We start from the raw sequence: 27,637 nt of genomic DNA, 5'->3' as shown, positions 1-27,637 counted from the left end.
GTTGTGCTCCGGAGTCTAGTTACACAGTTTCAAGTTGTCTTCTTTGTCTGGTTCATTAACATGTCACCTGAAGGGTGCATAATTGACAGCTCGTTTGTGCGTGTGTCTTGTGCGTGGACATATGTGGGGACATATGTGGGGTGTGTCCATGTATAGTAGTCTGTGTTCTCTCTGTGGTTGTGACTGTGTGGGTGATTATGTTCCTAACCTGTGTACCATGTCTCTCCAGACTGTTCGGGGTATGCTTGAGAACCCCACCGAGGCGGTCAGTGACCTCTCCTACTTTGACTGCATCGACAGTGTCATGGAGAACTCCAAGGTAAACAACAAACTAGACATCTCCTTGATACATATATTTTCATTCCTTCTACATTTCATTTCTTTATTTTCCTCTCTCCCTTTCTCATCCTTTCCTTCTATACTTCCCCCCTACTTCCCACATACTTCCTCCCTACTTCCCACATACTTCCTCCCTACTTCCCACATACTTCCTCCCTACTTCCCACATACTTCCTCCCTACTTCCCACATACTTCCTCCCTACTTCCCACATACTTCCTCCCTACTTCCCACATACTTCCTCCCTACTTCCCACATACTTCCTCCCTACTTCCCACATACTTCCTCCCTACTTCCCACATACTTCCTCCCTACTTCCCACATACTTCCCACATACTTCCTCCCTACTCACCACATACTTCCTCCCTACTTCCCACATACTTCCTCCCTACTTCCCACATACTTCCTCCCTACTTCCCACATACTTCCTCCCTACTCGCCACATACTTCCTCCCTACTTCCCACATACTTCCTCCCTACTTCCCACATACTTCCTCCCTACTTCCCACATACTTCCTCCCTACTTCCCACATACTTCCCCCCTACTTCCCACATACTTCCTCCCTACTTCCCACATACTTCCTCCCTACTTCCCACATACTTCCCACATACTTCCTCCCTACTTCCCACATACTTCCTCCCTAATCGCCACATATTTCCTCCCTACCTTGTCCTAGAATATATCCAGGGAAATGGTGGTGTTTTGTTTTTAAAATAAGATTTTCGATCACCTTTATACCTTATAATGTTGTATAGGTATTTTGTGAAATAAATATATGTTTAAATATATAGAAATATTAAGAAATATAATTATTTTAAATATATTTGCCTTGTGTCCTGCAGGTCCTAGGGGAAGCCATGGCTGGAATCTCCCACAACGCTAAGAACAGCAATCTGCCTGAGTTTGGGGACTCTGTCAGCTCTGGCTCTAAAGCCCTGTGTGGCCTTACTGAAGCAGCTGCCCAGGTAAACCACCTTCCAGTCCAGCAGACCAGGGGGTGTCCCAAATGGCCCTCTATTCCCTGTATACCCTATGGGCCCTGTATACCCTATGGGCCCTGTATACCCTATGGGCCCTGTATACCCTATGGGCCCTGCATACCCTATGGGCCCTGCATACCCTATGGGCCCTGTATACCCAATACCCATTATACCCTATGGGCCCTGTATACCCTATGGGCCCTGTATACCCAATACCCTGTATACCCTTTGTGCCCTGTATACCCTATGGCCTTGTATACCCAATACCCTGTATACCCCATGGGCCCTGTGTACCCTATGGGCTCTGTATACCCAGTACCCTATTGGCCCTGTATACCCAATACCCTGTATACCCTATGGGCCCTGTGTACCCTATACCCTGTGTACCCCATGGCCCTGTATACCCCGTTTTCTGTATACCCTATGTGCCCTGTATACCCTATGGGCCCTGTATACCCTATGGGCCCTGTATACCCTATGGGTCCTGGTCCAAAGTTGTGTACTACATGGAGAATAGAGTGCTATTTGGGACGCAAGCAAGCAGCATAACGCCCACAGGGATGCGTTGCCTTGCATAGTTGGATGGTCCCATGCTCTAATACATCGGCCTAATTATTATCTCAGCCAATGAGGCAATTCGATGCTAGCTTAGGAACATCTGGACCTGGGAGTGGAGTGGTAGTCACTGTCAACAGTCAGTTCCTCTCTCAAATGGAGGGAAGGAGTGGTAGTCACTGTCAACAGTCAGTTCCTCTCTCTAATGGAGGGAAGGAGTGGTAGTCACTGTCAACAGTCAGTTCCTCTCTCTAATGGAGGGAAGGAGTGGTAGTCACTGTCAACAGTCAGTTCCTCTCTCAATTCAATACTCTCATATAACCACACAAACAAATGCCCAGTACAGTACAGTACAGTACAGTTCAGTTCATTACAGTTCAGTTCATTACAGTACAGTACAGTTCAGTTCATTACAGTTCAGTTCAGTTCAGTTCATTACAGTACAGTTCAGTTCAGTTCATTACAGTTCAGTTCATTACAGTTCAGTTCATTACAGTACAGTACAGTTCAGTTCATTACAGTTCAGTTCAGTTCATTACAGTACAGTTCAGTTCATTACAGTTCAGTTCATTACAGTACAGTACAGTTCAGTTCATTACAGTTCAGTTCAGTTCATTACAGTTCAGTTCAGTTCATTACAGTACAGTACAGTTCAGTTCATTACAGTTCAGTTCATTACAGTACAGTTCAGTTCAGTTCGTTACAGTACATTACAGTGGAGTTCAGGTCATTACAGTACAGTACAGTTCAGTTCATTACAGTACAGTACAGTTCAGTTCAGTTCATTACAGTTCAGTTCAGTTCATTACAGTTCAGTTCAGTTCATTACAGTACAGTTCAGTTCATTACAGTTCAGTTCAGTTCATTACAGTTCAGTTCATTACAGTACAGTTCGTTACAGTACATTACTTTACAGTACAGTTCAGTCGAGTTCATTACAGTACAGTACAGTTCAGTTCATTACAGTTCAGTTCATTACAGTACAGTACAGTTCAGTTCATTACAGTTCAGTTCATTACAGTACAGTTCAGTTCATTACAGTTCAGTTCAGTTCGTTACAGTACATTACAGTGCAGTTCAGGTCATTACAGTACAGTACAGTTCAGTTCATTACAGTACAGTACAGTACAGTTCAGTTCATTACAGTTCAGTTCATTACAGTACAGTTCAGTTCAGTTCATTACAGTTCAGTTCAGTTCATTACAGTACAGTACAGTACAGTTCAGTTCATTACAGTTCAGTTCATTACAGTACAGTTCAGTTCACTTCGTTACAGTACATTACAGTGCAGTTCAGGTCATTACAGTACAGTACAGTTCAGTTCATTACAGTACAGTACAGTACAGTTCAGTTCATTACAGTTCAGTTCATTACAGTACAGTACAGTTCAGTTCATTACAGTTCAGTTCAGTTCATTACAGTACAGTACAGTTCAGTTCATTACAGTTCAGTTCATTACAGTACAGTTCAGTTCAGTTCGTTACAGTACATTACAGTGCAGTTCAGGTCGTTACAGTACAGTTCAGTTCAGTTCAGTACAGTACAGTACAGTTCAGTTCAGTTCATTACAGTGCAGTTCAGGTCATTACAGTACATTGCAGTTCAGGTCATTACAGTACAGTACATTACAGTTCATTACATTACAGTTTCGTTCAGTACAGTACAGTTCAGTTCATTACAGTTCAGTTCATTACAGTTCAGTTCAGTTCGTTACAGTACATTACAGTACAGTACAGTTCAGTTCATTACAGTTCATTACAGTACAGTTCAGTTCAGTTCGTTACAGTACATTACAGTGCAGTTTTGTACAGTACAGTTCAGTACAGTTCAGTTCAGTTCAGTTCAGTGCAGTTCAGGTCATTACAGTACATTGCAGTTCAGGTCATTACAGTACATTACAGTTCATTACATTACAGTTTCGTTCAGTACAGTACAGTTTTGTTCATTACAGTTCAGTTCATTACAGTACAGTTCAGTTCAGTTCGTTACAGTACATTACAGTACAGTACAGTTCGTTACAGTACATTACATTACAGTTCAGTTCATTACAGTTCAGTTCATTACAGTTCAGTTCATTACAGTACAGTTCAGTTCGTTACAGTTCAGTTCATTACAGTACAGTTCAGTTCAGTTCGTTACAGTACATTACAGTGCAGTTCAGGTCATTACAGTACATTGCAGTTCAGTACATTACAGTTCATTACATTACAGTTTCGTTCATTACAGTACATTACAGTTTGGTTCATTACAGTACATTATCTTACAGTACATTAAAGTTCATTACAGTTCAGTACATTACAGTACATTATGCTGTCACATTCACAATGTCTCTGCGCTACTGCCCATTGAAGAGTTGACTGTGTTTGTTTGAGTGCATCTGTGTGCATTTGAGTGCATCTGTGTCTGAATGTTTTCTTCTGTTTCTGTGTGTGAATGCATGTTGCCATGGCAAAGAGTGGCAAGACAAGCGTAACGTGAGAGATGTGGAAGATCTTGGAAAACCTTCGTCAATTGACATGTAACATGTTTTGTTGGAACACTGTTTGATCAACTCACTGCGGTGGCCCTACCCACGTGTAGTGCTGCCGATGTTAACGTTGTCATAGACAATAACACGTGTAGTGCTGCCGATGTTAACGTTGTCATAAACAATAACACGTGTAGTGCTGCTGATGTTAACGTTGTCATAAACAATAACACGTGTAGTGCTGCCGATGTTAACGTTGTCATAAACAATAACACGTGTAGTGCTGCCGATGTTAACGTTGTCATAAACAATAACACGTGTAGTGTTGCCGATGTTAACGTTGTCATAGACAATAACACGTGTAGTGCTGCCAATGTTAACGTTGTCATAGACAATAACACGTGTAGTGCTGCCAATGTTAACGTTGTCATAGACAATAACACGTGTAGTGCTGCCGATGTTAACGTTGTCATAGACAATAACACGTGTAGTGCTGCCGATGTTAACGTTGTCATAAACAATAACACGTGTAGTGCTGCCGATGTTAACGTTGTCATAGACAATAACACGTGTAGTGCTGCCGATGTTAACGTTGTCATAGACAATAACACGTGTAGTGCTGCCGATGTTAACGTTGTCATAGACAATAACACGTGTAGTGCTGCCGATGTTAACGTTGTCATAGACAATAACACGTGTAGTGCTGCCGATGTTAACGTTGTCATAGACAATAACACGTGTAGTGCTGCCGATGTTAACGTTGTCATAGACAATAACACGTGTAGTGCTGCCGATGTTAACGTTGTCATAGACAATAACACGTGTAGTGCTGCCGATGTTAACGTTGTCATAGACAATAACACGTGTAGTGCTGCCGATGTTAACGTTGTCATAGACAAAACTGCTACGTTAGCGATCGTTAGCGATCGTTAGCGATCGTCTAATAAAAGCAGCGATCATCGTAGATTTTTAGCTGTAGTTTTTTTTTTTTCGTTGTAAAAAAAATCTAACATTTTTCTAGATTTGCTCTAACTCCTGTCAGCACTAGTTACATGTATCTTGTTTAGTTCATCAAAACCATCCATACAACATTTAATTTGTCTGAAAAATGTTACAGGGTGCCTACCTGGTTGGAGTGTCAGACCCTAAAAGCCACGCGGGCCAGAAGGGGTTGGTGGACCCTGGCCAGTTTGCCCGTGCCAACCAGTCCATCCAGATGGCATGCCAGAACCTGGTGGACCCGGCCTGCACCCAGTCCCAGGTAGAACACACACACACACACACACACAGGTGCCTGCGCACAAACACACACGTCGTCAGCGTTCTCTCGCAGTCAAGGATGACTTTGGTTAGGCTTTGTGTGTTCCAATATAAACGAGTCACACACACACACACACACACACACACACATTTATATGATCGTACGAATGAACACTCATGCATTCATACACTCACCCGCTTACTCAAGGTCCATGGATAAACACACGCATGCACACACACAAATAAACACATACAAACTCTCATACACTCACTGACTCCCTCACTCACACGTCATACCACACAGACCCAACATGTAACCAACCTAAACTTGCTCTGCGTACTGTTTTCTAAATGTCCCCTGTATACAGAATCAAGGTGAATAAAGATGATCAGTATTTCTGAACAGAAGCCGTGTTTTCCATCTTTTAGCTGCCTACTTCAGACACCTCCTCTTGTTTCCCAAGGTCCTCTCTGCCGCCACCATCGTGGCCAAGCACACGTCAGCGCTGTGCAACGCCTGTCGCCTGGCCTCCTCCAAAACAGCCAACCCTGTTGCCAAGCGACAGTTTGTCCAGTCTGCTAAGGAGGTGGCCAACAGCACAGCCAATCTGGTCAAGTCCATCAAAGTGAGTAATAGTCACTACTTTTTGAATTCATATGTACAGTACAGGTTAGGGCTGCATCGTTAATGTGACAGACACTTGCAGGGTGACTCCATGCCCCAAGTTCATTGACAATTATCTAACAACAACCCATGCAATAAGAAATACATTTTAGAATGGCATTCCATCACTAATGAATGTAACCCTGTTTGTGCGTTGTGTGTGTAGGCTCTGGATGGAGCGTTTAACCAGCAGAACAGAGAGAAGTGTAGGGTCGCCACAGGGCCCCTGATAGAAGCTGTGGATAACCTCACCGCCTTCGCCTCCAACCCAGAATTCGCCAGCGTGCCCGCTCAGATCAGCGCTGAGGTAAAACAGTACACTGGCCTTCCCTACCGTCTCTGTGGTTACGCTGTCCCTTCCCTACTGTCTCTGTAGTTACGCTGTCCCTTCCCTACCGTCTCTGTGGTTACGCTGTCCCTTCCCTACCGTCTCTGTGGTTACGCTGTCCCTTCCCTACCGTCTCTGTGGTTACGCTGTCCCTTCCCTACCGTCTCTGTGGTTACGCTGTCCCTTCCCTACCGTCTCTGTGGTTACGCTGTCCCTTCCCTACCGTCTCTGTGGTTACGCTGTCCCTTCCCTACCGTCTCTGTGGTTGCGCTGTCCCTTCCCTATTGTCTCTGTGGTTACGTTGTCCCTTCCCTACTGTCTCTGTGGTTACGCTGTCCCTTCCCTACCGTCTCTGTGGTTAAGCTGTCCCTTCCCTACCGTCTCTGTGGTTATGCTGTCCCTTCCCTACCGTCTCTGTGGTTACGCTGTCCCTTCCCTACCGTCTCTGTGGTTACGCTGTCCCTTCCCTACCGTCTCTGTGGTTACGCTGTCCCTTCCCTACCGTCTCTGTGGTTACGCTGTCCCTTCCCTATCGTCTCTGTGACAACGGATACGTCAGATGTTGCACAGTCAACCAGAATGTTGTATTATTGTTCCAACTCCCAGGGCCTGGCAGCGATGGAGCCCATTGTGGTTGCAGCTAAGACCATGCTGGAGAGCTCCACAGGTCTGATCCAGACCGCTCGCTCCCTGGCCGTCAACCCCAAAGACCCCCCCAAGTGGTCAGTGCTGGCCGGACACTCCAGGACCGTTTCCGACTCCATCAAGAAACTTATCACCAACATGAGGTAACCGCTAACATGGTCAGTTGCCACAGCAGAGATAAATACTGTGTCAACATGAGGTAACAGTTAACATGGTCAGTTACCACAGCAGAGATAAATACTGTGTCAACATGAGGTAACTGCTAACATGGTCAGTTACCACATCAGAGATAAATACTGTGTCAACATGAGGTAACAGTTAACATGGTCAGTTACCACATCAGAGATAAATACTGTCAACATGAGGTAACAGTTAACATGGTCAGTTGCCACATCAGCGAAATTACGTAAACTTTTGAAAAATGTACTGCCGTAAAGCTCCTCACTGGGTTGGTGTTTAATTGTTAGATATATTCATGCAGCCAGCCATTGAGACATATCTCTGTGAGAGAGGAAAAAAAGTATCTTCATTCCAAGTTATCAAGGTTAAAAACACAAATCGTTAGGAAGTGGTAATTTTGGCTTCTCCAAAACCGTTTCTCAAGTACTGTGTGTCTATGCGTGTGTACAGAGACAAAGCCCCAGGCCAGAGGGAGTGTGACGAGGCCATCGAGGTGCTGAACAACTGTATTCGGGAGGTGGACCAGGCCTCCCTGGCAGCCATCAGCCAGCAGCTCACCCCAAGAGAGGACATCTCCCAGGAGGTGTGTGTTTCTGTCTGTGTCTGTGTCTGTGTCTGTGGTTACGCTGTCCCTTCCCTACCGTCTCTGTGGTTACGCTGTCCCTTCCCTACCGTTTCTGTGGTTACGCTGTCCCTTCCCTACCGTCTCTGTGGTTACGCTGTCCCTTCCCTACCGTCTCTGTGGTTACGCTGTCCCTTCCCTACCGTCTCTGTGGTTACGCTGTCCCTTCCCTACCGTCTCTGTGGTTACGCTGTCCCTTCCCTACCGTCTCTGTGGTTACGCTGTCCCTTCCCTACCGTCTCTGGCTGGCTGGCTGGCTGGGTGTGTGTGTGTGCGCAAGAGCATTTACAGTGCCTTTGGAAAGTATTCAGACCCCTTGACTTTTTCCACCTTTTGTTACGTTACAGCCTTATTCAAAAATGTATATTCAAAAAAATACTCAGCGATCTACACACAATATCCCATAAAGACAGGTTTTTAGACATTTTTGCAAATGGATTAAAACATTTAAAAAACTGATAGCTTATTTACATACCATACCAGTCAAAAGTTTGGACACACCCACTCATTCAAGGGTTTTTCTTTATTTTTACTATTTTCTGCAAGCTGTCATCAAGACAAAAGGATGACTACTTTGAAGAATCTCAAATATAAAATTATTTTGATTTGTTTAACACTTTTCTGGTTACTACATGATTCCATATGTGTTATTCCATAGGTTGTCTTCACTATTATTCTACAATGTAGAAAATAGTACAAATAAAGAAAAACCCTTGAATGAGTAGGTGTGTCTAAACTTTTGACTGGTACTGTAACTATTCAGACTCTTTGCTATGAGACACGAAATTGAGCTCAGGTGCATCCTGTTTCCATTGATCGTCCTTGAGATGTTTCTACAACTTAATTGGTGTCCACTTGTGGTAAATTAAATTGATTGGACATGTTTTGAAAGGCACACACTTGTCTATATAAGGTCCCACAGTTGACAGTGCATGTCAGAGCAAAAAACAAGCCATGAGGTCAAAGGAATTGCCTGTAAGAGCTCCAAGACAGGATTGTGTCGAGGCACAGATCTGGGGAAGGGTACCAAAACATTTCTGCAGCATTGACAGTCCCCAAGAACACAGTGGCCTCCCTCGTTCTTCAATGGAAGAAGTTTGGAACCACCAAGACTCTTCCTAGAGCTGGCCGCCTGGCCAAACTGAGCAATCGGTGGAGAAAGGACTTGGTCAGGGAGGTGACCAAGATCCCGATGGTCATGCTGACAGAGCTCTAGACTTCTTCTGTGGAGATGGGAGAACCTTCCAGAAGAACATCCATCTCTGCAGCACTCCACCAATCAGGCCTTTATGGTGGAGTGGCCAGATGGTAACCACTCCTTGGTAAAAGGCATATGACAGCCAGCTTGGAGTTTTCCAAAAAGCACCTAAAGACTCTCAGACCATCTTTGGCCTGAATGCCAAGTTTCACATCTGGAGGAAACCTGGCACCATCCTTACGGTGAAGCATGGTGGTGGCAGCTTCATGCTGGGGGGGATGTTTTTCAGTGGCAGGGACTGGGAGACTAGTCAGGCAAAGATGAACAGAACAAAGTACAGAGAGATCCTTGATGAAAACCTGCTCCAGAGCACTCATGACCTCAGACTGGGGTGAAGGTTCACCTTCCAACAGGACAACGACCCTAAGCACACAGCCAAGACAACCCAGCAATGGCTATGGGACAAGTCTCTTAATGTCCTTGAGTGGCTCAGCCAGAGCCCGGACTTAGACCCGATCGAACATCTCTGGAGAGAGCTGAAAATAGCTGTGCAGCAACACTCCCCATCCAACCTGACAGAGCTTGAGAGGATCTGCAGAGAAGAATGGGAGAAACTCCCCAAATACAGGTGTGCCAAGCTTGTAGCGTCATACCCAAGAAGACTTGAGGCTGTAATTGCTGCCAAAGGTGCTTCAACAAAGTACTGAGTAAAGGGTCTGAATACTTATGTAGATGCCATATTTAATGTTGTAATTTTTTATGAATTTGCTAAAATTTCTAAAAACCTGCCTTTGCTTTGTCATTATGCGGTATTGTGTGTAGCTTGATGGGGGACGACGACTATGTAATACATTTTAGAGTAAGGCTGTAACCTAACAAAATGTGGAAAGGGCTCTGAATACTTTCCAAAGGCACTGTAGATGTGTACATGACTAAACTATACCATATTACACTATACTATACCGTACCATTCCATACTATACTGTACTCTACCTTACTATACCATACTATAGCATACTGTACTATACTATACCATGCTATACTATACGATACTATACTATCCCATACTACACTATACTATACCGTACCATTCCATACTGTACTCCACCTTACTATACCATGCTATACTCTACCATGCTATACCATACTATAGCATACTGTACTGTACTCTACCGTACTATACCATACTATAGCATACTGTACTATACCATACTATACTGTACTCTACCGTACTATACCATACTATATATAGCATACCGTACTGTACTATACCGTACCATACTATACCATACCATTCTATTCCATACTATACTATACCGTACCATTCCATACTACACGGTACTCTACCTTACTATAGCATACTGTACTATACCATACTAGACTATACTGTACTATACCGTACCATACTATACCATACCATTCTATTCCATGCTATACCATACTATCCCATACTATACTATGCTATACCGTACCACACTATACCATACTGTGCTATACTACACTTTACTGTACTCTACTATACCATACCATACTACACTATACCATACTATACCATACCGTACTATAGTATACTATGACATACCATACTATACCATTAAGCAATAAGGCCCGGGGAGGTGTGGTATACAGTCTGATATACCACTGCTGTCAGCCAATCAGCATTCAGGGCTCGAACCACCCGATTTATAATATACTATACCATATGTAGCTTTTTCCAGTACATCTGTGTTTCTGTATTTGCTTCTACCATGGTGTGTGTGTGTGTGTGTTTCAGGCTCTGCATGAGCAGCTGGCAGCTTCGGTCCAGGAGATCAGCAATCTGATAGAGCCGGTGGCCATCGCAGCTCGCTCTGAGGCTTCCCATCTGGGACACAAGGTAAGAGACCCCATCCTCTTGGCCTATTTACATTATCCACATCTGTCTGGCTTTATACCTTACAGTCTAATAGGAAATTACATATTTAGTATTAAGGAAATTAATACTAATATTAAGGAAATTACATATTTAGTATCCCAACGTGCTAAGCTTTTTTTCTATCATTAAAAGCCTTCAAAGGTTGTATTTATACCGTCGTATCTAGTGAATTTAACTACTTTACTTTGGTTCAAAGACTTGATGCAGCTGGCTGAAGTCTGACAAAAACATAGAGCAATGTGATAAAATAGAACATATCTCAACAACAATTTGGTCCTCTCTCTCTCTCTCTCTGTCTCTGTCTCTGTCTCTCTCTGTCTCTCTCTCTCTCTGTCTCTCTCTCTCTGTCTCTCTCTGTCTCTCTCTCTCTGTCTCTCTCTCTCTGTCTCTCTGTCTCTCTGTCTCTCTCTCTCTGTCTCTCTGTCTCTCTGTCTCTCTCTCTTTCTTTCTTTCTTTCTTTCTCTCTTGCTTTCTTTCTTTCTTTTTCTTCTTCTTCAGGTGTCTCAGATGGTGAGCTATTTCGAGCCCCTCATCATGGCAGCCATCGGCACGGCCAGTAAGATTCAGAGCAGCCAACAGCAGATGGCGGTGTTGGACCAGACCAAGACGCTGACAGAGTCAGCCCTGCAGATGCTCTACACGGCCAAGGAGGCCGGAGGAAACCCCAAGGTCTGCTTTCTCACAAAACTGTATTTTACTATACTATATGCTATACTGTACGAGTCAGCCCTGCAGATGCTCTACACGGCCAAGGAGGCCGGAGGTCTGCTATATGACACTCATGGAAAAATCATCTATTCCAGCTTTAATGTATTTGAAAATATTTGACGTCATGTGTTATGTGGTCCTCTGTAGCTCAGTTGGTAGAGTATGGCGCTTTCAACGGCAGGATAGTGGGTTCGATTCCTGGGACCACCCGTACGTTAAAAATAATAATGTATGCACGCATGACTATGAGTCGCTTTGGATTAAAGCGTCTTCTAAATGACATATCCTATACATTTAACTCCGGTCTAACCAGGGACAGCAGTGCAGCGTCCATATCATCAGTGTTAATGGCAGTATTATGGTTATTAATGCCGTGACATAGTACTGTCTAGGTCTATTCCTAATGTAAGTGGCACTGAGTGGAAAACACGACATGGTAACTAACACTCAATAGAAATGTATCTACCAGCGGGCCAGCTATGGTTTGTTGCGTACGACCGTCCACTGATCTTGTCTCTGTCTGTCTGTCTGTCTGTCCAGGCGGCCCACACCCAGGAGGCTCTGGAGGAGTCTGTTCAGATGATGAAGGAGGCGGTAGACGACTTAGGCGCCACCCTGTCGGAGACGGCCAGCGCTGCGGGCGCCCTGGGCGGCATGGTGGACTCCATCACTGCCGCCATCAACAAGATGGAGGAGAGCCCTGCCGGCGAGCCCGATGGCTCCTTTGTGGATTACCAGACTACCATGGTGAAGACTGCCAAAGCCATCGCCGTCACCGTGCAGGAGATGGTGAGGAAGGGTGGAGGGGGGGTCGTGAGTTTGTATGTGGGTGAGTGGTTGTGGGGGGGTAGTAAGTTTGTGTGTAGAACTGCGGGGGTTGTAGTAGTTGGATGTCATCATCAAACCATGAATGACATACACTTCCTGTGGAATGATAGTTGTGTAATGGTTATATGTCTGGTAGAGAAATCTTGTTTTCCATACAGGACATTCTCTTCCCTCAGGAAAAAATATAATGAAATGAAATGAAAGATCATTAGATAAAAGGCTGTGTCTTGTTTTCAGGTGACTAAGTCCAACACCAACCCAGATGACTTGGGAGGTCTGGCCAGCGAGCTTACTAATGAGTTTGGAGAGCTAGCCACCGAGGCCAAATACGCTGCCATCACTGCAGAGAACGACGAGGTATCTGATGACTAATACATATTCTCAATGCCAGTGTGATAATGCAGTGGGAAAAATGCAGTTTTATTAGCATGATAATTCTCCTCCCAGTCCTTGGCTTGGGGAAACAGAAGGAGATTCAAAATGTAGTTCTATGTACAAATACAAGAGCATTGGTTTGGCTGATGCTTTATGGAGGAAAGTGTTTTACTTGTAGTGACTGATATGTGGTCGTCTCGCCTACCTTTGTTGAAAATGCGCTGACTGACAGTTGGATAAGAGTGTCTGCTTAATGACCCTTTTTTCTTTTTCAAAAGTACAGTACTGAATGATAGTGCACTGAAAAAGAGCTTTCTAAAGAGTCCCAACTCCTCTGTCCTTGTCCAGATTGGTTCCCACATCAAGAAGCAGGTTGGGGAGCTCGGCTTCAACTGTACTGGGCTGGTGACTAAGGCCGGAGCTCTGCAGTGTAGTCCCAACGACTCCTTCACCAAGAAGGAGCTGATCGACAGCGCACGCAAGGTCTCCGAGAAGGTGAGCCATAATGACCTATCTGTATTTCTTCCTGCCGACATGCAGCTAGCCCCTGTTTTTTAAAACATTTTATATCTGTCCTGTCCTCTGTTTGTTATTTAAGCCTACTGTGTTTTATATTTTATAAACCCTCCAGATAAGAATTTCCCTCACAGGAACAATAAAGTTATTTGAATGTGAATTTGAGTTAACATAGGAGAGACCGTTGTAGCCCCTGAGAACCCAAAGGAAGCCTGGGTATCTGTCTGTTTTGACTGGTGATGCCTTCAACAACGTTACATTGTGACCTTGTCAGGACAAAGTTTGAAATAGACTGGTTCCCGGGATTGACAATACTCAGATTGGGATTGAAATGTTGTCTGTTTGGTTCTGGATCTTAATAAATCACAGTTGGACCATGTCAGAGTTGCAGACATTAAACCTTGGTTGATGCAGCCATATGAGGTCACCATATTCATAACATATTCATAACATCTCTTCTCTCTGTTAGGTGTCTCATGTGCTGGCGGCCCTTCAGGCTGGTAACCGTGGCACCCAGGCCTGCATCACAGCAGCCAGTACCGTGTCGGGCATCATCGCCGACCTGGACACCACCATCATGTTCGCCACCGCCGGCACGCTCAACCGTGAGAACTCGGAAACCTTCGCCGACCACAGGTACTGTCCAGTAGTCTGGTGTAATATTTGATGCTGGGGTTATTAACTATGGTGGCCTGGTGTAATATTTGATGCTGGGGTTATTATCTATGGTAGCCTGGTGTAATATTTGATGCTGGGGTTATTAACTATGGTAGTCTGGTGTAATATTTGAAGCTGGGGTTATTAACTATGGTAGTCTGGTGTAATATTTGATGCTGGGGTTATTAACTATGGTAGTCTGGTGTAATATTTGATGCTGGGGTTATTAACTATGGTAGTCTGGTGTAATATTTGATGCTGGGGTTATTAACTATGGTAGCCTGGTGTAATATTTGATGCTGGGGTTATTAACTATGGTAGCCTGGTGTAATATTTGATGCTGGGGTTATTAACTATGGTAGTCTGGTGTAATATTTGATGCTGGGGTTATTAACTATGGTAGCCTGGTGTAATATTTGATGCTGAGGTTACTAACTGTTGGGCTTGGGAGGGTAAAGGGGGTTAATCGTCATTTTTAAAGGACTGTCTTTTCATTATATGTGTGAATATACAGAGTAGAAAGTAGATACTTATTTTATACAATATTTGATGGAACTTTATTTCAGTTATTTGCGTACTCACCCATAGAGCGCGTCATCATTATCCAGAACACAATATTAACTCCAGGGCCGGGACGATACCAGCATCGCAATATTTTTTCCATATCATTTCATCAGGACTGTTTTCCTAAAGAAGTTGCATCCGCTTCGTGTTTTGTTTCCTTGACATAATACTAAGGAGTATGGTGATACTGGTGTCGTCCCACACCTATCATGCACATCACTGTACATAAACAGTGATTGATATTACATAAATAACTGTGAATGCGTATGTCTCATGGTGCCCCTCCCAGAGAGCACATCCTAAAGACAGCCAAGGCGCTGGTGGAGGACACCAAGCTGCTGGTCTCTGGTGCCGGGGCCAGCCAGGAGAGACTGGCCCAGGCTGCCCAGTCCTCCGTCATCACCATCACCAAACTGGCCGACGTGGTAAAACTGGGCGCCGCCAGCCTGGGCGCCGAGGACCCCGAGACACAGGTACGACATGTTCGTCCCCATATTGTTCCCATCCAAAAAGCACTGACATTTGTATTCAGGGTGCCAGTATTATCTAGTTAATGTTAGTGTCACTTAAAAAAAAGGAGACTCTCACATACATTGGAGTTTAAAATTTTATTCAAAAGAAAGCATTTCCCTACACTATTCTTGCTTTGAAACTTTTACCTTTTCATTTCAAAAGCCAATATCTGGGTCTATCCACTTTTTTCAAAGCAGATATGTGAGTAGTTGTAATAATCGGCTAGTTTTATAGTAAGTAGTAATTTTGTAGTAGTAGTAGTAAGTAGTTGTTTTGTTGTTGTAGTAACAGTAGAGGTAAGTAGTCGTTTTATAGTAGCAGTAGTTTTGTAGTAGTAGTAGTAGTAAGTAGTGGTTTTGTAGTAGTAGTAAGTAGTTTTGTAGTAGTAGTAGTAGTAGTAGTAGTAGTAGTAGTAGTAGTAGTAGTAAGTAGTGGTTTTGTAGTAGTAGTAAGTAATCGTTTTATAGTAGAAGTAGTTTTGTAGTAGTAGTAGTAAGTAGTTGTTTTGTTGTTGTAGTAACAGTAGAGGTAAGTAGTCGTTTTATAGTAGCAGTAGTTTTGTAGTAGTAGTAGTAGTAAGTAGTGGTTTTGTAGTAGTAGTAAGTAGTTTTGTAGTAGTAGTAGTAGTAGTAGTAGTAGTAGTAAGTAGTGGTTTTGTAGTAGTAGTAAGTAATCGTTTTATAGTAGCAGTAGTAAGTAGTTTTGTAGTAGTAGTAGTAAGTAGTGGTTTTGTAGTAGTAGTAAGTAATCGTTTTATAGTAGCAGTAGTTGTTTTGTAGTACTAGTAGTACTAGTAGTAGTAAGTAGTGGTTTTGTAGTAAGTAGTTGTTTTGTAGTACTAGTAGTAGTAAGATGTTGTTTTATAGTAGCAGTAGTAAGTAGTTGTTTTATAGTAGCAGTAGTAAGTAGTCGTTTTATAGTAGCAGTAGTAGTAGTCGTTTTATAGTAGCAGTAGTAGGACCTTGCAATGTTTCTTATACTAGTGTTTAATCGAATGCTCTCTCTCTGTGCTTGCCTTCCTCTCTTCACTCTTCCTCTCTTCACTTCAAAAGGCTCTTTTTTCTTCGCATGGGACAGATCTCTGTACAAATGTGGGTACTCTCTTCCCTTTTGTCTGAATATGAACTGACTCAAAATGTCCTTTGTCTGTGCTCTTTGGAGTGGCCATCAGTTATAGTGATATACTACCACAGACTATAAAGACTTTAGTCTCTGTGGTTGAGATTAGGATGAACAAAGACACACTGGGTGACCCACTGATGTCCGTTCATTCTGTTATCCAACTTCGGTCCTGGAGAGTTACTGGGTGTTCAGGGTTTTATTCCAGACCATTTCGAACACACCTGGGCCTGTATCCACAAAGTGTCTCAGAGTTGGAGTGCTGATCTAGAATCTGTCCATTATGATCTAGGATCAGGTCCCATATGTCCATAAAATCTTATTTATTATGAGGCAAAACCGATCCTAGATCAGCACTCTTACACTGAGAGACTTTGTGGATACGGGCCAAGATTTAAATAATCAACCAATCATCATCTTCAGGGCTGTATTAAAAGCCTGCAGATACAATAATTCTTCATGACTAGAGTTAAGAGAGCTACAGGAGGAGCCAAGTGTAGCAAGATGTTTTGAGTTGATAATACTACTCTCCATGCCCCTCCCTTCAATAGCTACATTAGCCACCACATGCCTCAAACCTGCTACAGACGAATTGAGTTTTTAACTGTGGTGGTCGTTCATTCTTCAGCTAATGTAATTTAAGGGTTCTCTACTGAATTGCTGACATGGTTTCTATGCTTAAGCACAAATAGCCTTAAGAAACCACCAATGTGCATTAAAGTTTCCAAAAGCATCAGCATATACGAGCTTCCTGTTTACAAGGTCGGCTAGTCAGACACCCCCCCCCCCCCCCCCCAAAAAAAACAAACCAAGTCATTTGTGCGGTCTTTATTCATTCTGATGGTTTTCAAGGGTGTGTTCTCATCTCTCATACTTACGGCATACGGGTTGATTTGAAAAGTTTTTGCCGGGCTCTGACAAACTAGCCACCCTCACTTTGTACAGCTTGATTCGATTGGGTTTGATTGTCTCATATTTGATGGGTTGGATTTGGCTCATTGATTGGTCCATTTTCCGATCTGTCCAATGGTATTCCATTGTCTTCTAGCTGCTGCTCCCCACTCTGCTTGGCTCCTCCCTAACCATCCTATTGGTAATCATGCCCCACAATGCATTGGTGAATGCGCTAATTTGAACAACAGGCTGTTTTTGTTCAACCTGCTTATTCCCAGTAATTACTACTTTGTCTGGAGTACTTTTGATTTACAATGTCAGAAATGGAAAGTGGAAATTTAGGAATGGCTCTACTGAGTTCTTTCAATACATTGTCGAGTCTAGTGGTCCCACCTTTATGACTTTAGTCATCCAAAACCTAACTGCTTTTATCTGCTGTCTCATCAAGTCTGTTATGGGTAGGAATAACTGTTATTGGTATGATGAGACACTGTTATTGGAATGATGAGACACTGTTATTGGTATGATGAGACACTGTTATTGGTAAGATTACACACTGTTATTGGTACGATTAGACACTGAGGTTTTTGGTCAGATTCTCTATTACCTGTGAGTCTCTTACCATCCCATTCCATCATACTTCACGAGGACGTTCCCACTGTGTGTGTGTGTGCGTTTGTTACCAGCCAGTAGATGTCATTGTTTTACCATTGTAAACCTCCAGTCACTTGTTTCCTTCTCTGGTGGGCCCTCTATAGGTGGTCCTGATCAACGCTGTCAAAGACGTTGCCAAGGCTCTGAGTGACCTCATCAGCGCTACCAAGGCCGCTGCAGGCAAGCCTCACGACGACCCTGCCATGCTGCAGCTGAAGAACTCTGCCAAGGTAAAATAGTCCTCTTCTGGGCCTGAGGTTGATCCAAGGGATAAGCCTGCTGCCCTCGGCACATATGCCATCCTTTGCCTGCGTGGGATCGAATCCTGACATGTACCGGTCTTCACACTATGTTCCAGCTTTCTGTCTCGTCTTCATTTCTCTCTATCCCTTTCAATAAAACTGGAAAAATACTTTCAAATATATTTATGAAACAGTCCCCAGTTTCTCTGTAGCTCTGGACTGCTGCTAAGGTTGTGATGTCACTAACACGTGTTGGGCCTCTAACACCAGTCTCCCTCTTATATACAGTAAATTAATTGCACTTTTATATATATTTATTTATTAATATATACACTACTGTTCAAAAGTTTGGGGTCACTAAGAAATGTCCTTGTTTTTGAAAGAAAAGCACATTTTGTGTCCATACAAATAACATCAAATTGATCAGAAATACAGTGTAGACATTGTTAATGTTGTAAATGACTATTGTAGCTGGAAACGGCAGATTAAAAAAAAATATATATATTATGGAATATCTACATAGGTGTACAGAGGCCCATTATCAGCAACCATTACTCCTGTGTTCCAATGGCACATTGTGTTAGCTAATCTAAGTGTATCATTTTAAAAGGCTAATTGATCATTAGAAAACCCTTTTGCAATTATGTTAGCACAGCCGAAAACTGTTGTTCTGATTAAAGAAGCAATAAAACTGGCCTTCTTTAGACTAGTTGAGTATCTGGAGCATCAGCATTTGTGGGTTTGATTACAGGCTCAAAATGGCCAGAAACAAAGAACCTTCTTCTGAAAGTCGTCTATTCTTGTTCTGTAAAATGAAGGCTATTTCATGCGAGAAATTGATCTGGTACAACGCTGTGTGCTACTCCCTTCACAGAAAAGCACAAACTGGCTCTAACCAGAATAGAAAGAGGAGTGGGAGGCCCTGGTGCACAACTGAGCAAGAGGACAAGTACATTAGTGTGTCTAGTTTGAGAAACAGACTTCTCACCAAGTCCTCAACTGGCAGCGTCATTAAATAGTACCCGCAAAACACCAGTCTCAACGTCAACAGCGAAGAGGCGTCTCCGGGATGCTGTCCTTCGAGTCTTAATGTTTTTTTGGGGGGGGGGGGGGGGGTCAGTCTGAGATATGCCGTTTTCTTTGCAACTCTGCCTAGAAGGCCAGCATCCCGGAGTTGCCTCTTCACTATTGATGTTGAGACTGGTGTTTTGTGGGTACTATTTAATGAAGCTGCCAGTTGAGGACTGCTGCTAAGGCTGTGATGTCACTAAATTTGATGTTATTTTAATGGACAAAAATTGACATTTCTAAGTGACCACAAACGTTTGAACGGTAGTGTGTGTGTGTGTGCGCCTGTACATACATACATACATACATACATGCATGCATGCATACATACATACATACATACATACATGCAGTCGTGGTCAAATTTTTTGAGAATGACACAAATATTAATTTTCACAAAGTCTGCTGCCTCAGTTTGTATGATGGAAATTTGCATATACTCCAGAACGTTATGAAGAATGATCAGATGAATTGCAAAGTCCCTCTTTGCCATGCAAATGAACTGAATCCCCAGAAAACATTTCCACTGCATTTCAGCCCTGCCTCAAAAGGACCAGCTGACATCATGTCAGTGATTCTCTTGTTAACACAGGTGTGAGTGTTGACGAGGACAAGGCTGGAGATCACTCTGTCATGCTGATTGAGTTCAAATAACAGACTGGAAGCTTCAAAGGGAGGGTGGTGCTTGGAATCATTGTTCTTCCTCTGTCAAACATGGTTACCTGCAAGGAAACACCTGCCGTCATCATTGCTTTGCACAAAAAGGGCTTCACAGGCAATGATATTTCAGCCAGAAAGATTGCACCTAAATCAACCATTTATCGGATCATCAAGAACTTCAAGGAGAGCAGTTCAATTGTTGTGAAGAAGGCTTCAGGGTGCCCGAGAAAGTCCAGCAAGCACCAGGACCGTCTCCTAAAGTCGATTCAGCTGCGGGATCGGGGAACCACCAGTACAGAGCTTGCTCAGGAATGGCAGCAGGCAGGTGTGAGTGCATCTACACGCACAGTGAGGTGAAGACTTTTGGAGGATGGCCTGGTGTCAACAAGGGTAGCAAAGAAGCCACTTCTCTCCAGGAAAAACATCAGGGACCAACTGATATTCTACAAAAGGTACAGGGATTGGACTGCTGAGGACTGGGGTAAAGTCATTTTCTCTGATGAATCCCCTTTCGTTTGGGGCATCCGGAAAAAAGCTTGTCCGGAGAAGACAAGGTGAGCGCTACCAATCAGTCCAAGGTCATGCCAACAGTAAAGCATCATGAGACCATTCATGTGTGTGGTTGCTTCTCAGCCAAGGGAGTGGGCTCACTCACAATTTTGCCCAAGAACACAGCCATGAATAAAGAATGGTACAAACACATCCTCCGAGAGCAACTTCTCCCAAACATCCAGGAACAGTTTGGTGACGAACAATGCCTTATCCAGCATGATGGAGCACCTTGCCATAAGGCAAAAGTGATAACTAAGTGGCTCGGGGAACAAAACATCAATATTTTGGGTCCATGGCCAGGAAACTCCCCAGACCTTAATCCCATTGAGAACTTGTGATCAATCCTCAATGGGCGGGTGGACAAACAAAACCCCACAAATTCTGACAAACTCCAAGCATTGATTATGCAAGAATGGGCTGCCCTCAGTCAGGATGTGGCCCAGAAGTTAATTGACAACATTCCAGGGCGGATTGCAGAGGTCTTGAAAAACAAGGGTCAACACTGCAAATATTGACTCTATGCATCAACGTCAATAAAAGCCTTTGACACTTATGAAATGCTTGTAATTATACTTCAGTATTCTATAGTAACATCTGACAAAAATATCTAAAGACACTGAAGCAGCAGACTTTGTGGAAATTCATATTTGTCATTCTCAAAACTTTTGGCCACGACTGTACATACAGTTGAAGTCAGAAGTTTACATACACTTAGGTTGGTGTCATTAAAACTCGTTTTTCAACCACTTCACAAATTTCTTGTTAACAGACTATAGTTTTGGCAAGTTGGTTAGGACATCTACTTTGTGCATGACACAAGTAATTTTTCCAACAATTGTTTACAGACAGATTATTTCACTTATCATTCACTGTATCAAAGGCTTGCAAGCCGAAGAACACCATCCCAACCGTGAAGCACGGGGGTGGCAGCATCATGTTGTGGGGTGCTTTGCTGCAGGAGAGACTGGTGCACTTCACGAAATAGATGGCATCATGAGGAAGGAAAATGATGTGGATATATTGAAGCAACATCTCAAGACATCAGTCTTGGTTGCAAATGGGTCTTCCAAATGGACAATGACCCCAATCATACTTCCAAAGTTGTTGCAAAATGGCTTAAGGACAACAAAGTCAAGGTAGGGGGACTATGGTCTGTTTGAAACATGTTTGGTATTTTGTTTGGTATTACAGACAGATTGAAAATGTCAGTGAAGACACTTCAAATCAAATCAAATTTTATTTGTCACATACACATGGTTAGCAGATGTTAATGCGAGTGTAGCGAAATGCTTGTGCTTCTAGTTCCGACAATGCAGTAATAACAAGTAATCTAACTAACAATTCCAAAACTACTGTCTTGTACACAGTGTAAGGGGATAAAGAATATGTACATAAGGATATATGAATGAGTGATGGTACAGAGCAGCATAGGCAAGATACAGTAGATGGTATCGGGTACAGTATGTACAAATGAGATGAGTATGTAAACAAAGTGGCATAGTATAGTATAAAGTGGCTAGTGATACATGTATTACATAAGGATACCGTCGATGATATAGAGTACAGTATATACGTATGCATATGAGATGAATAATGTAGGGTAAGTAACATTTATATAAGGTAGCATTGTTTAAAGTGGCTAGTGATATATTTACATCATTTCCCATCAATTCCCATTATTAAAGTGGCTGGAGTTGAGTCAGTGTCAGTGTGTTGGCAGCAGCCACTCAGTGTTAGTGGTGGCTGTTTAACAGTCTGATGGCCTTGAGATAGAAGCTGTTTTTCAGTCTCTCGGTCCCAGCTTTGATGCACCTGTACTGACCTCGCCTTCTGGATGATAGCGGGGTGAACAGGCAGTGGCTCGGGTGGTTGATGTCCTTGATGATCTTTATGGCCTTCCTGTGACATCGGGTGGTGTAGGTGTCCTGGAGGGCAGGTAGTTTGCCCCCGGTGATGCGTTGTGCAGACCTCACTACCCTCTGGAGAGCCTTACGGTTGAGGGCGGTGCAGTTGCCATACCAGGCGGTGATACAGCCCGCCAGGATGCTCTCGATTGTGCATCTGTAGAAGTTTGTGAGTGCTTTTGGTGACAAGCCGAATTTCTTCAGCCTCCTGAGGTTGAAGAGGCGCTGCTGCGCCTTCTTCACGATGCTGTCTGTGTGAGTGGACCAATTCAGTTTGTCTGTGATGTGTATGCCGAGGAACTTAAAACTTGCTACCCTCTCCACTACTGTTCCATCGATGTGGATAGGGGGGTGTTCCCTCTGCTGTTTCCTGAAGTCCACAATCATCTCCTTAGTTTTGTTGACGTTGAGTGTGAGGTTGTTTTCCTGACACCACACTCCGAGGGCCCTCACCTCCTCCCTGTAGGCCGTCTCATCGTTGTTGGTAATCAAGCCTACCACTGTTGTGTCGTCCGCAAACTTGATGATTGCCAGTTGGTCAGCGCATGCTCTGAGTACACGTCCTGGTAATGCGTCTGGCCAGGCGGCCTTGTGAATGTTGACCTGTTTAAAGGTCTTACTCACATCGGCTACGGAGAGTGTGATCACACAGTCGTCCAGAACAACTGTGCTCTCATGCATGCTTCAGTGTTACCTGCCTCAAAGCGAGCATAAAATAATTAAGCTCATCTGGTAGGCTCATGTCAATGGGCAGCTCGCGGCTGTGCTTCCCGTTTGTAGTCTGTAATAGTTTGCAAGCCCTGTCACATCCGATGAGCGTCGGAGCCGGTGTTATACGATTCAATCTTAGTCCTGTATTGACGCGTTGCCTTTTTAATGGTTCTTCGGAGGGAATAGCGGGAATTCTTATAAGCTCCCGGGTTGAGAGCGGCAGCTCTACCCTTTAGCTCATTGCGGATGTTGCCTGTAATTCATGGCTTCTGGTTGGGGTATGTACGTACGGTCACTGTGGGGACGACGTCATCAATGCACTTATTGATGAAGCTAGTGACTGATGTGGTGTACTCCTCATGAGGCTGGTTGAGAGAATGCCAAGAGTGTGCAAAGCTGTCATCAAGGCAAAGGGTGGCTATTTGAGGAATCTCAAATATTACATTTATTTTGATTTTTGTAACACTTTTTTTTGGTTACTACATGATTCCGTGTGTTATTTCATAGTTTGGATGTCTTCACTATTATTCTACTATGTAGAAAATAATAAAAAATAATGAAAAACCCTTGAATGAGTAGGTGTGTCCAAACGTTTGACTGGTACTTTATATATAGAACAAAAATATAAACACAGCATGCAACAATTTCAGAGATTTTACTGAGTTACAGTTCATATAAGAAAATCAGTCAATTGAAAAATATAGTTTTTGCCCTTATCAATGGATGATTGGACATGATTGGGCAGGGGCGCCTGGGAAGGCATAGGCCTACCCACTTGGGAGCCAGGCCCAGCCAATCAGAATACATTTTTCCCCGCAAAAGGGCTTTAATACAGACAGCAATACTCTTCAGCACCCCCAAATTCTCTAGAACAACGTTGGAAGCAGCTTATGATAGAGAAATGACATCTGTGGCATTGTGACAAAACTGCACATTTTAAAGTGGCCTTTTATTGTCTCCAGCACAAGTTGCACCTGTGTAATGATCATGCTGTTTAATCAGCTTCTTGATATGCCACACCTGTCAGATGGATGGATTATCTTGGCAAAGGAGAAATGCTCACTAACAGGGATGTAAACAAATTTGTGCATCTGAGAGAAATTAGCTTTTTTTGAGCGTGTGGAACATTTCTGCAGTCTTTTATTTCAGCTCATGTAAAGTGTTGGTCTCATTTTTCTTGTTACGTTTATATTTTTGTTCAGTGTAGTACTTTTTTATGAGTCGGGGGGGAGGGGGGCAGGTATCCCTCCCTCTCTCTCACACACACACACACACACACACACACACACACACACACACACACACAGCTGTCAGTAAAGTTTTCCTAAGGTACTTTATAGCCAAAACACTGACCTCAACCACACCCTGTACTTTAGCCCTTCTTTAAGTCCCTCAGTCATAAATCATTTGATTCAGAACTGAAGTGTCTGTTGACAGCTGAGGGTGTAACTCTGCACTGATCTCCCCCTCCTCCCCCTGCTGACCCGGAATGGAGCATAGGGCAAGGCCATCACACTGTGGCAGTCTGACAGTACATTGCCACTTGCTGGGAGAAGTGTGTGGCCAGCCTCCCTGGCAACCTTAGAACTCTCCCCTGTCCCTCCACTCCATTTTCTCTTCATAATAATAATACATGGGTTTTATACAGTGCTTTAAATGGAACCAAAGTCACAGTAGTTTCTCCCTTTCTCTCTCTCTTCCCAGTCACTCCCATTCTCTCTCTCTCTCTCTCTCTCTCTCTCTCTCTCTCTCTCTCTCTCTCTCTCTCTCTCTCTCTGTCTCTGTCTCTCTCTGTCTTTCTCTCTCGTCTCGCTCTCTCTCTCTCTCTCTCTCGTCTCGCTCTCTCTCTCGTCTCGCTCTCTCTCTCTCTCTCTCGTCTGTCTCTGTTTCACCCTTTTCTTTCTCATTTTGATCTCTTTTCCTCTATCACTTTTCACAACCCTTCTCTCTACCATACCTGACTGAGAATGCACCAGTTCCCTTCTCTCTACCATACCTGACTGAGAATGCACCAGTTCCCTTCTCTCTACCATACCTGACTGAGAATACACCAGTTCCCTTCTCTCTACCATACCTGACTGAGAATACACCAGTTCCCTTCTCTCTACCATACCTGACTGAGAATACACCAGTTCCCTTCTCTCTACCATACCTGACCGAGAATACACCAGTTCCCTTCTCTCTACCATACCTGACCGAGAATACACCAGTTCCCTTCTCTCTACCATATCTGACTGAGAATACACCAGTTCCCTTCTCTCTACCATACCTGACTGAGAATACACCAGTTCCCTTCTCTCTACCTTACCTGAGAATATACCAGTTCCCTTCTCTCTACCATACCTGAGAATACACCAGTTCCCTTCTCTCTACCATACCTGAGAATACACCAGTTCCCTTCTCTCTACCATACCTGACTGAGAATACACCAGTTCCCTTCTCTCTACCATACCTGACTGAGAATACACCAGTTCCCTTCTCTCTACCTTACCTGAGAATATACCAGTTCCCTTCTCTCTACCATACCTGAGAATGCACCAGTTCCCTTCTCTCTACCATACCTGACTGAGAATATACCAGTTCCTTTCTCTCTACCATACCTGACTGAGAATACACCAGTTCCCTTCTCTCTACCATACCTGAGAATATACCAGTTCCCTTCTCTCTACCTTACCTGAGAATATACCAGTTCCCTTCTCTCTACCTTACCTGACTGAGAATACACCAGTTCCCTTCTCTCTACCATACCTGAGAATACACCAGTTCCCTTCCCTCTACCAAACCTGAGAATACACCAGTTCCCTTCTCTCTACCATACCTGACTGAGAATATACCAGTTCCCTTCTCTCTACCATACCTGACTGAGAATACACCAGTTCCCTTCTCTCTACCATACCTGAGAATACACCAGTTCCCTTCTCTCTACCATACCTGACTGAGAATACACCAGTTCCCTTCTCTCTACCATACCTGACTGAGAATGCACCAGTTCCCTTCTCTCTACCATACCTGACCGAGAATACACCAGTTCCCTTCTCTCTACCATACCTGACCGAGAATACACCAGTTCCCTTCTCTCTACCATACCTGACTGAGAATACACCAGTTCCCTTCTCTCTACCATACCTGAGAATACACCAGTTCCCTTCTCTCTACCATACCTGACTGAGAATACACCAGTTCCCTTCTCTCTACCATACCTGACTGAGAATATACCAGTTCCCTTCTCTCTACCATACCTGAGAATACACCAGTTCCCTTCCCTCTACCATACCTGACTGAGAATACACCAGTTCCCTTCTCTCTACCATACCTGACTGAGAATACACCAGTTCCCTTCTCTCTACCATACCTGACTGAGAATATACCAGTTCCCTTCTCTCTACCATACCTGGCTGAGAATGCACCAGTTCCCTTCTCTCTACCATACCTGACCGAGAATACACCAGTTCCCTTCTCTCTACCATACCTGAGAATATACCAGTTCCCTTCTCTCTACCATACCTGACTGAGAATACACCAGTTCCCTTCTCTCTACCATACCTGACTGAGAATACACCAGTTCCCTTCTCTCTACCATACCTGAGAATACACCAGTTCCCTTCCCTCTACCAAACCTGAGAATACACCAGTTCCTTTCTCTCTACCATACCTGACCGAGAATACACCAGTTCCCTTCTCTCTACCATACCTGACCGAGAATACACCAGTTCCCTTCTCTCTACCATACCTGAGAATACACCAGTTCCCTTCCCTCTACCAAACCTGAGAATACACCAGTTCCCTTCTCTCTACCATACCCGACTGAGAATACACCAGTTCCCTTCTCTCTACCATACCTGACTGAGAATATACCAGCTCCCTTCTCTCTACCATACCTGAGAATATACCAGTTCCCTTCTCTCTACCATACCTGACTGAGAATACACCAGTTCCCTTCTCTCTACCATACCTGACTGAGAATACACCAGTTCCCTTCTCTCTACCATACCTGAGAATACACCAGTTCCCTTCCCTCTACCAAACCTGAGAATACACCAGTTCCTTTCTCTCTACCATACCTGACCGAGAATACACCAGTTCCCTTCTCTCTACCATACCTGACCGAGAATACACCAGTTCCCTTCTCTCTACCATACCTGAGAATACACCAGTTCCCTTCCCTCTACCAAACCTGAGAATACACCAGTTCCCTTCTCTCTACCATACCCGACTGAGAATACACCAGTTCCCTTCTCTCTACCATACCTGACTGAGAATATACCAGCTCCCTTCTCTCTACCATACCTGACTGAGAAAACACCAGTTCCCTTCTCTCTACCATACCTGAGAATATACCAGTTCCCTTCACTCTACCATACCTGACTGAGAATACACCAGTTCCCTTCTCTCTACCATACCTGACTGAGAATATACCAGTTCCCTTCTCTCTACCATGCCTGACTGAGAATGCACCAGTTCCCTTCTCTCTACCATACCTGACCGAGAATACACCAGTTCCCTTCTCTCTACCATACCT

General features: G+C 43.8%; 1 protein-coding gene across 2 annotated transcripts in view; it reads left to right on the top strand.

Annotated features, from left to right (window-relative positions):
* The window catches only part of LOC139408319 (talin 1), a 160,602-nt gene that overhangs the window by 106,293 nt on the left and 26,672 nt on the right, over positions 1 to 27,637 (top strand). For both annotated transcript variants that reach the window (XM_071152056.1, XM_071152055.1), the window contains 15 exons: positions 230 to 319; positions 1,182 to 1,304; positions 5,459 to 5,602; positions 6,066 to 6,227; positions 6,432 to 6,572; positions 7,200 to 7,381; positions 7,869 to 8,001; positions 11,013 to 11,114; positions 11,652 to 11,822; positions 12,402 to 12,650; positions 12,927 to 13,046; positions 13,413 to 13,559; positions 14,050 to 14,216; positions 15,091 to 15,274; positions 18,086 to 18,211. In XM_071152056.1, the coding sequence (XP_071008157.1) occupies positions 230 to 319; positions 1,182 to 1,304; positions 5,459 to 5,602; positions 6,066 to 6,227; positions 6,432 to 6,572; positions 7,200 to 7,381; positions 7,869 to 8,001; positions 11,013 to 11,114; positions 11,652 to 11,822; positions 12,402 to 12,650; positions 12,927 to 13,046; positions 13,413 to 13,559; positions 14,050 to 14,216; positions 15,091 to 15,274; positions 18,086 to 18,211 (2,241 nt within the window). The remainder of the gene's footprint in view (positions 1 to 229; positions 320 to 1,181; positions 1,305 to 5,458; positions 5,603 to 6,065; positions 6,228 to 6,431; positions 6,573 to 7,199; positions 7,382 to 7,868; positions 8,002 to 11,012; positions 11,115 to 11,651; positions 11,823 to 12,401; positions 12,651 to 12,926; positions 13,047 to 13,412; positions 13,560 to 14,049; positions 14,217 to 15,090; positions 15,275 to 18,085; positions 18,212 to 27,637) is intronic.

The sequence above is a fragment of the Oncorhynchus clarkii genome, chromosome 5 (assembly GCF_045791955.1).
Source record: "Oncorhynchus clarkii lewisi isolate Uvic-CL-2024 chromosome 5, UVic_Ocla_1.0, whole genome shotgun sequence".
NCBI classification, from domain to species: Eukaryota; Metazoa; Chordata; class Actinopteri; order Salmoniformes; family Salmonidae; genus Oncorhynchus; species Oncorhynchus clarkii.
Note: the sequence above shows the minus strand (reverse complement) of the source record. Positions and strands in the feature narration are given on the sequence as shown.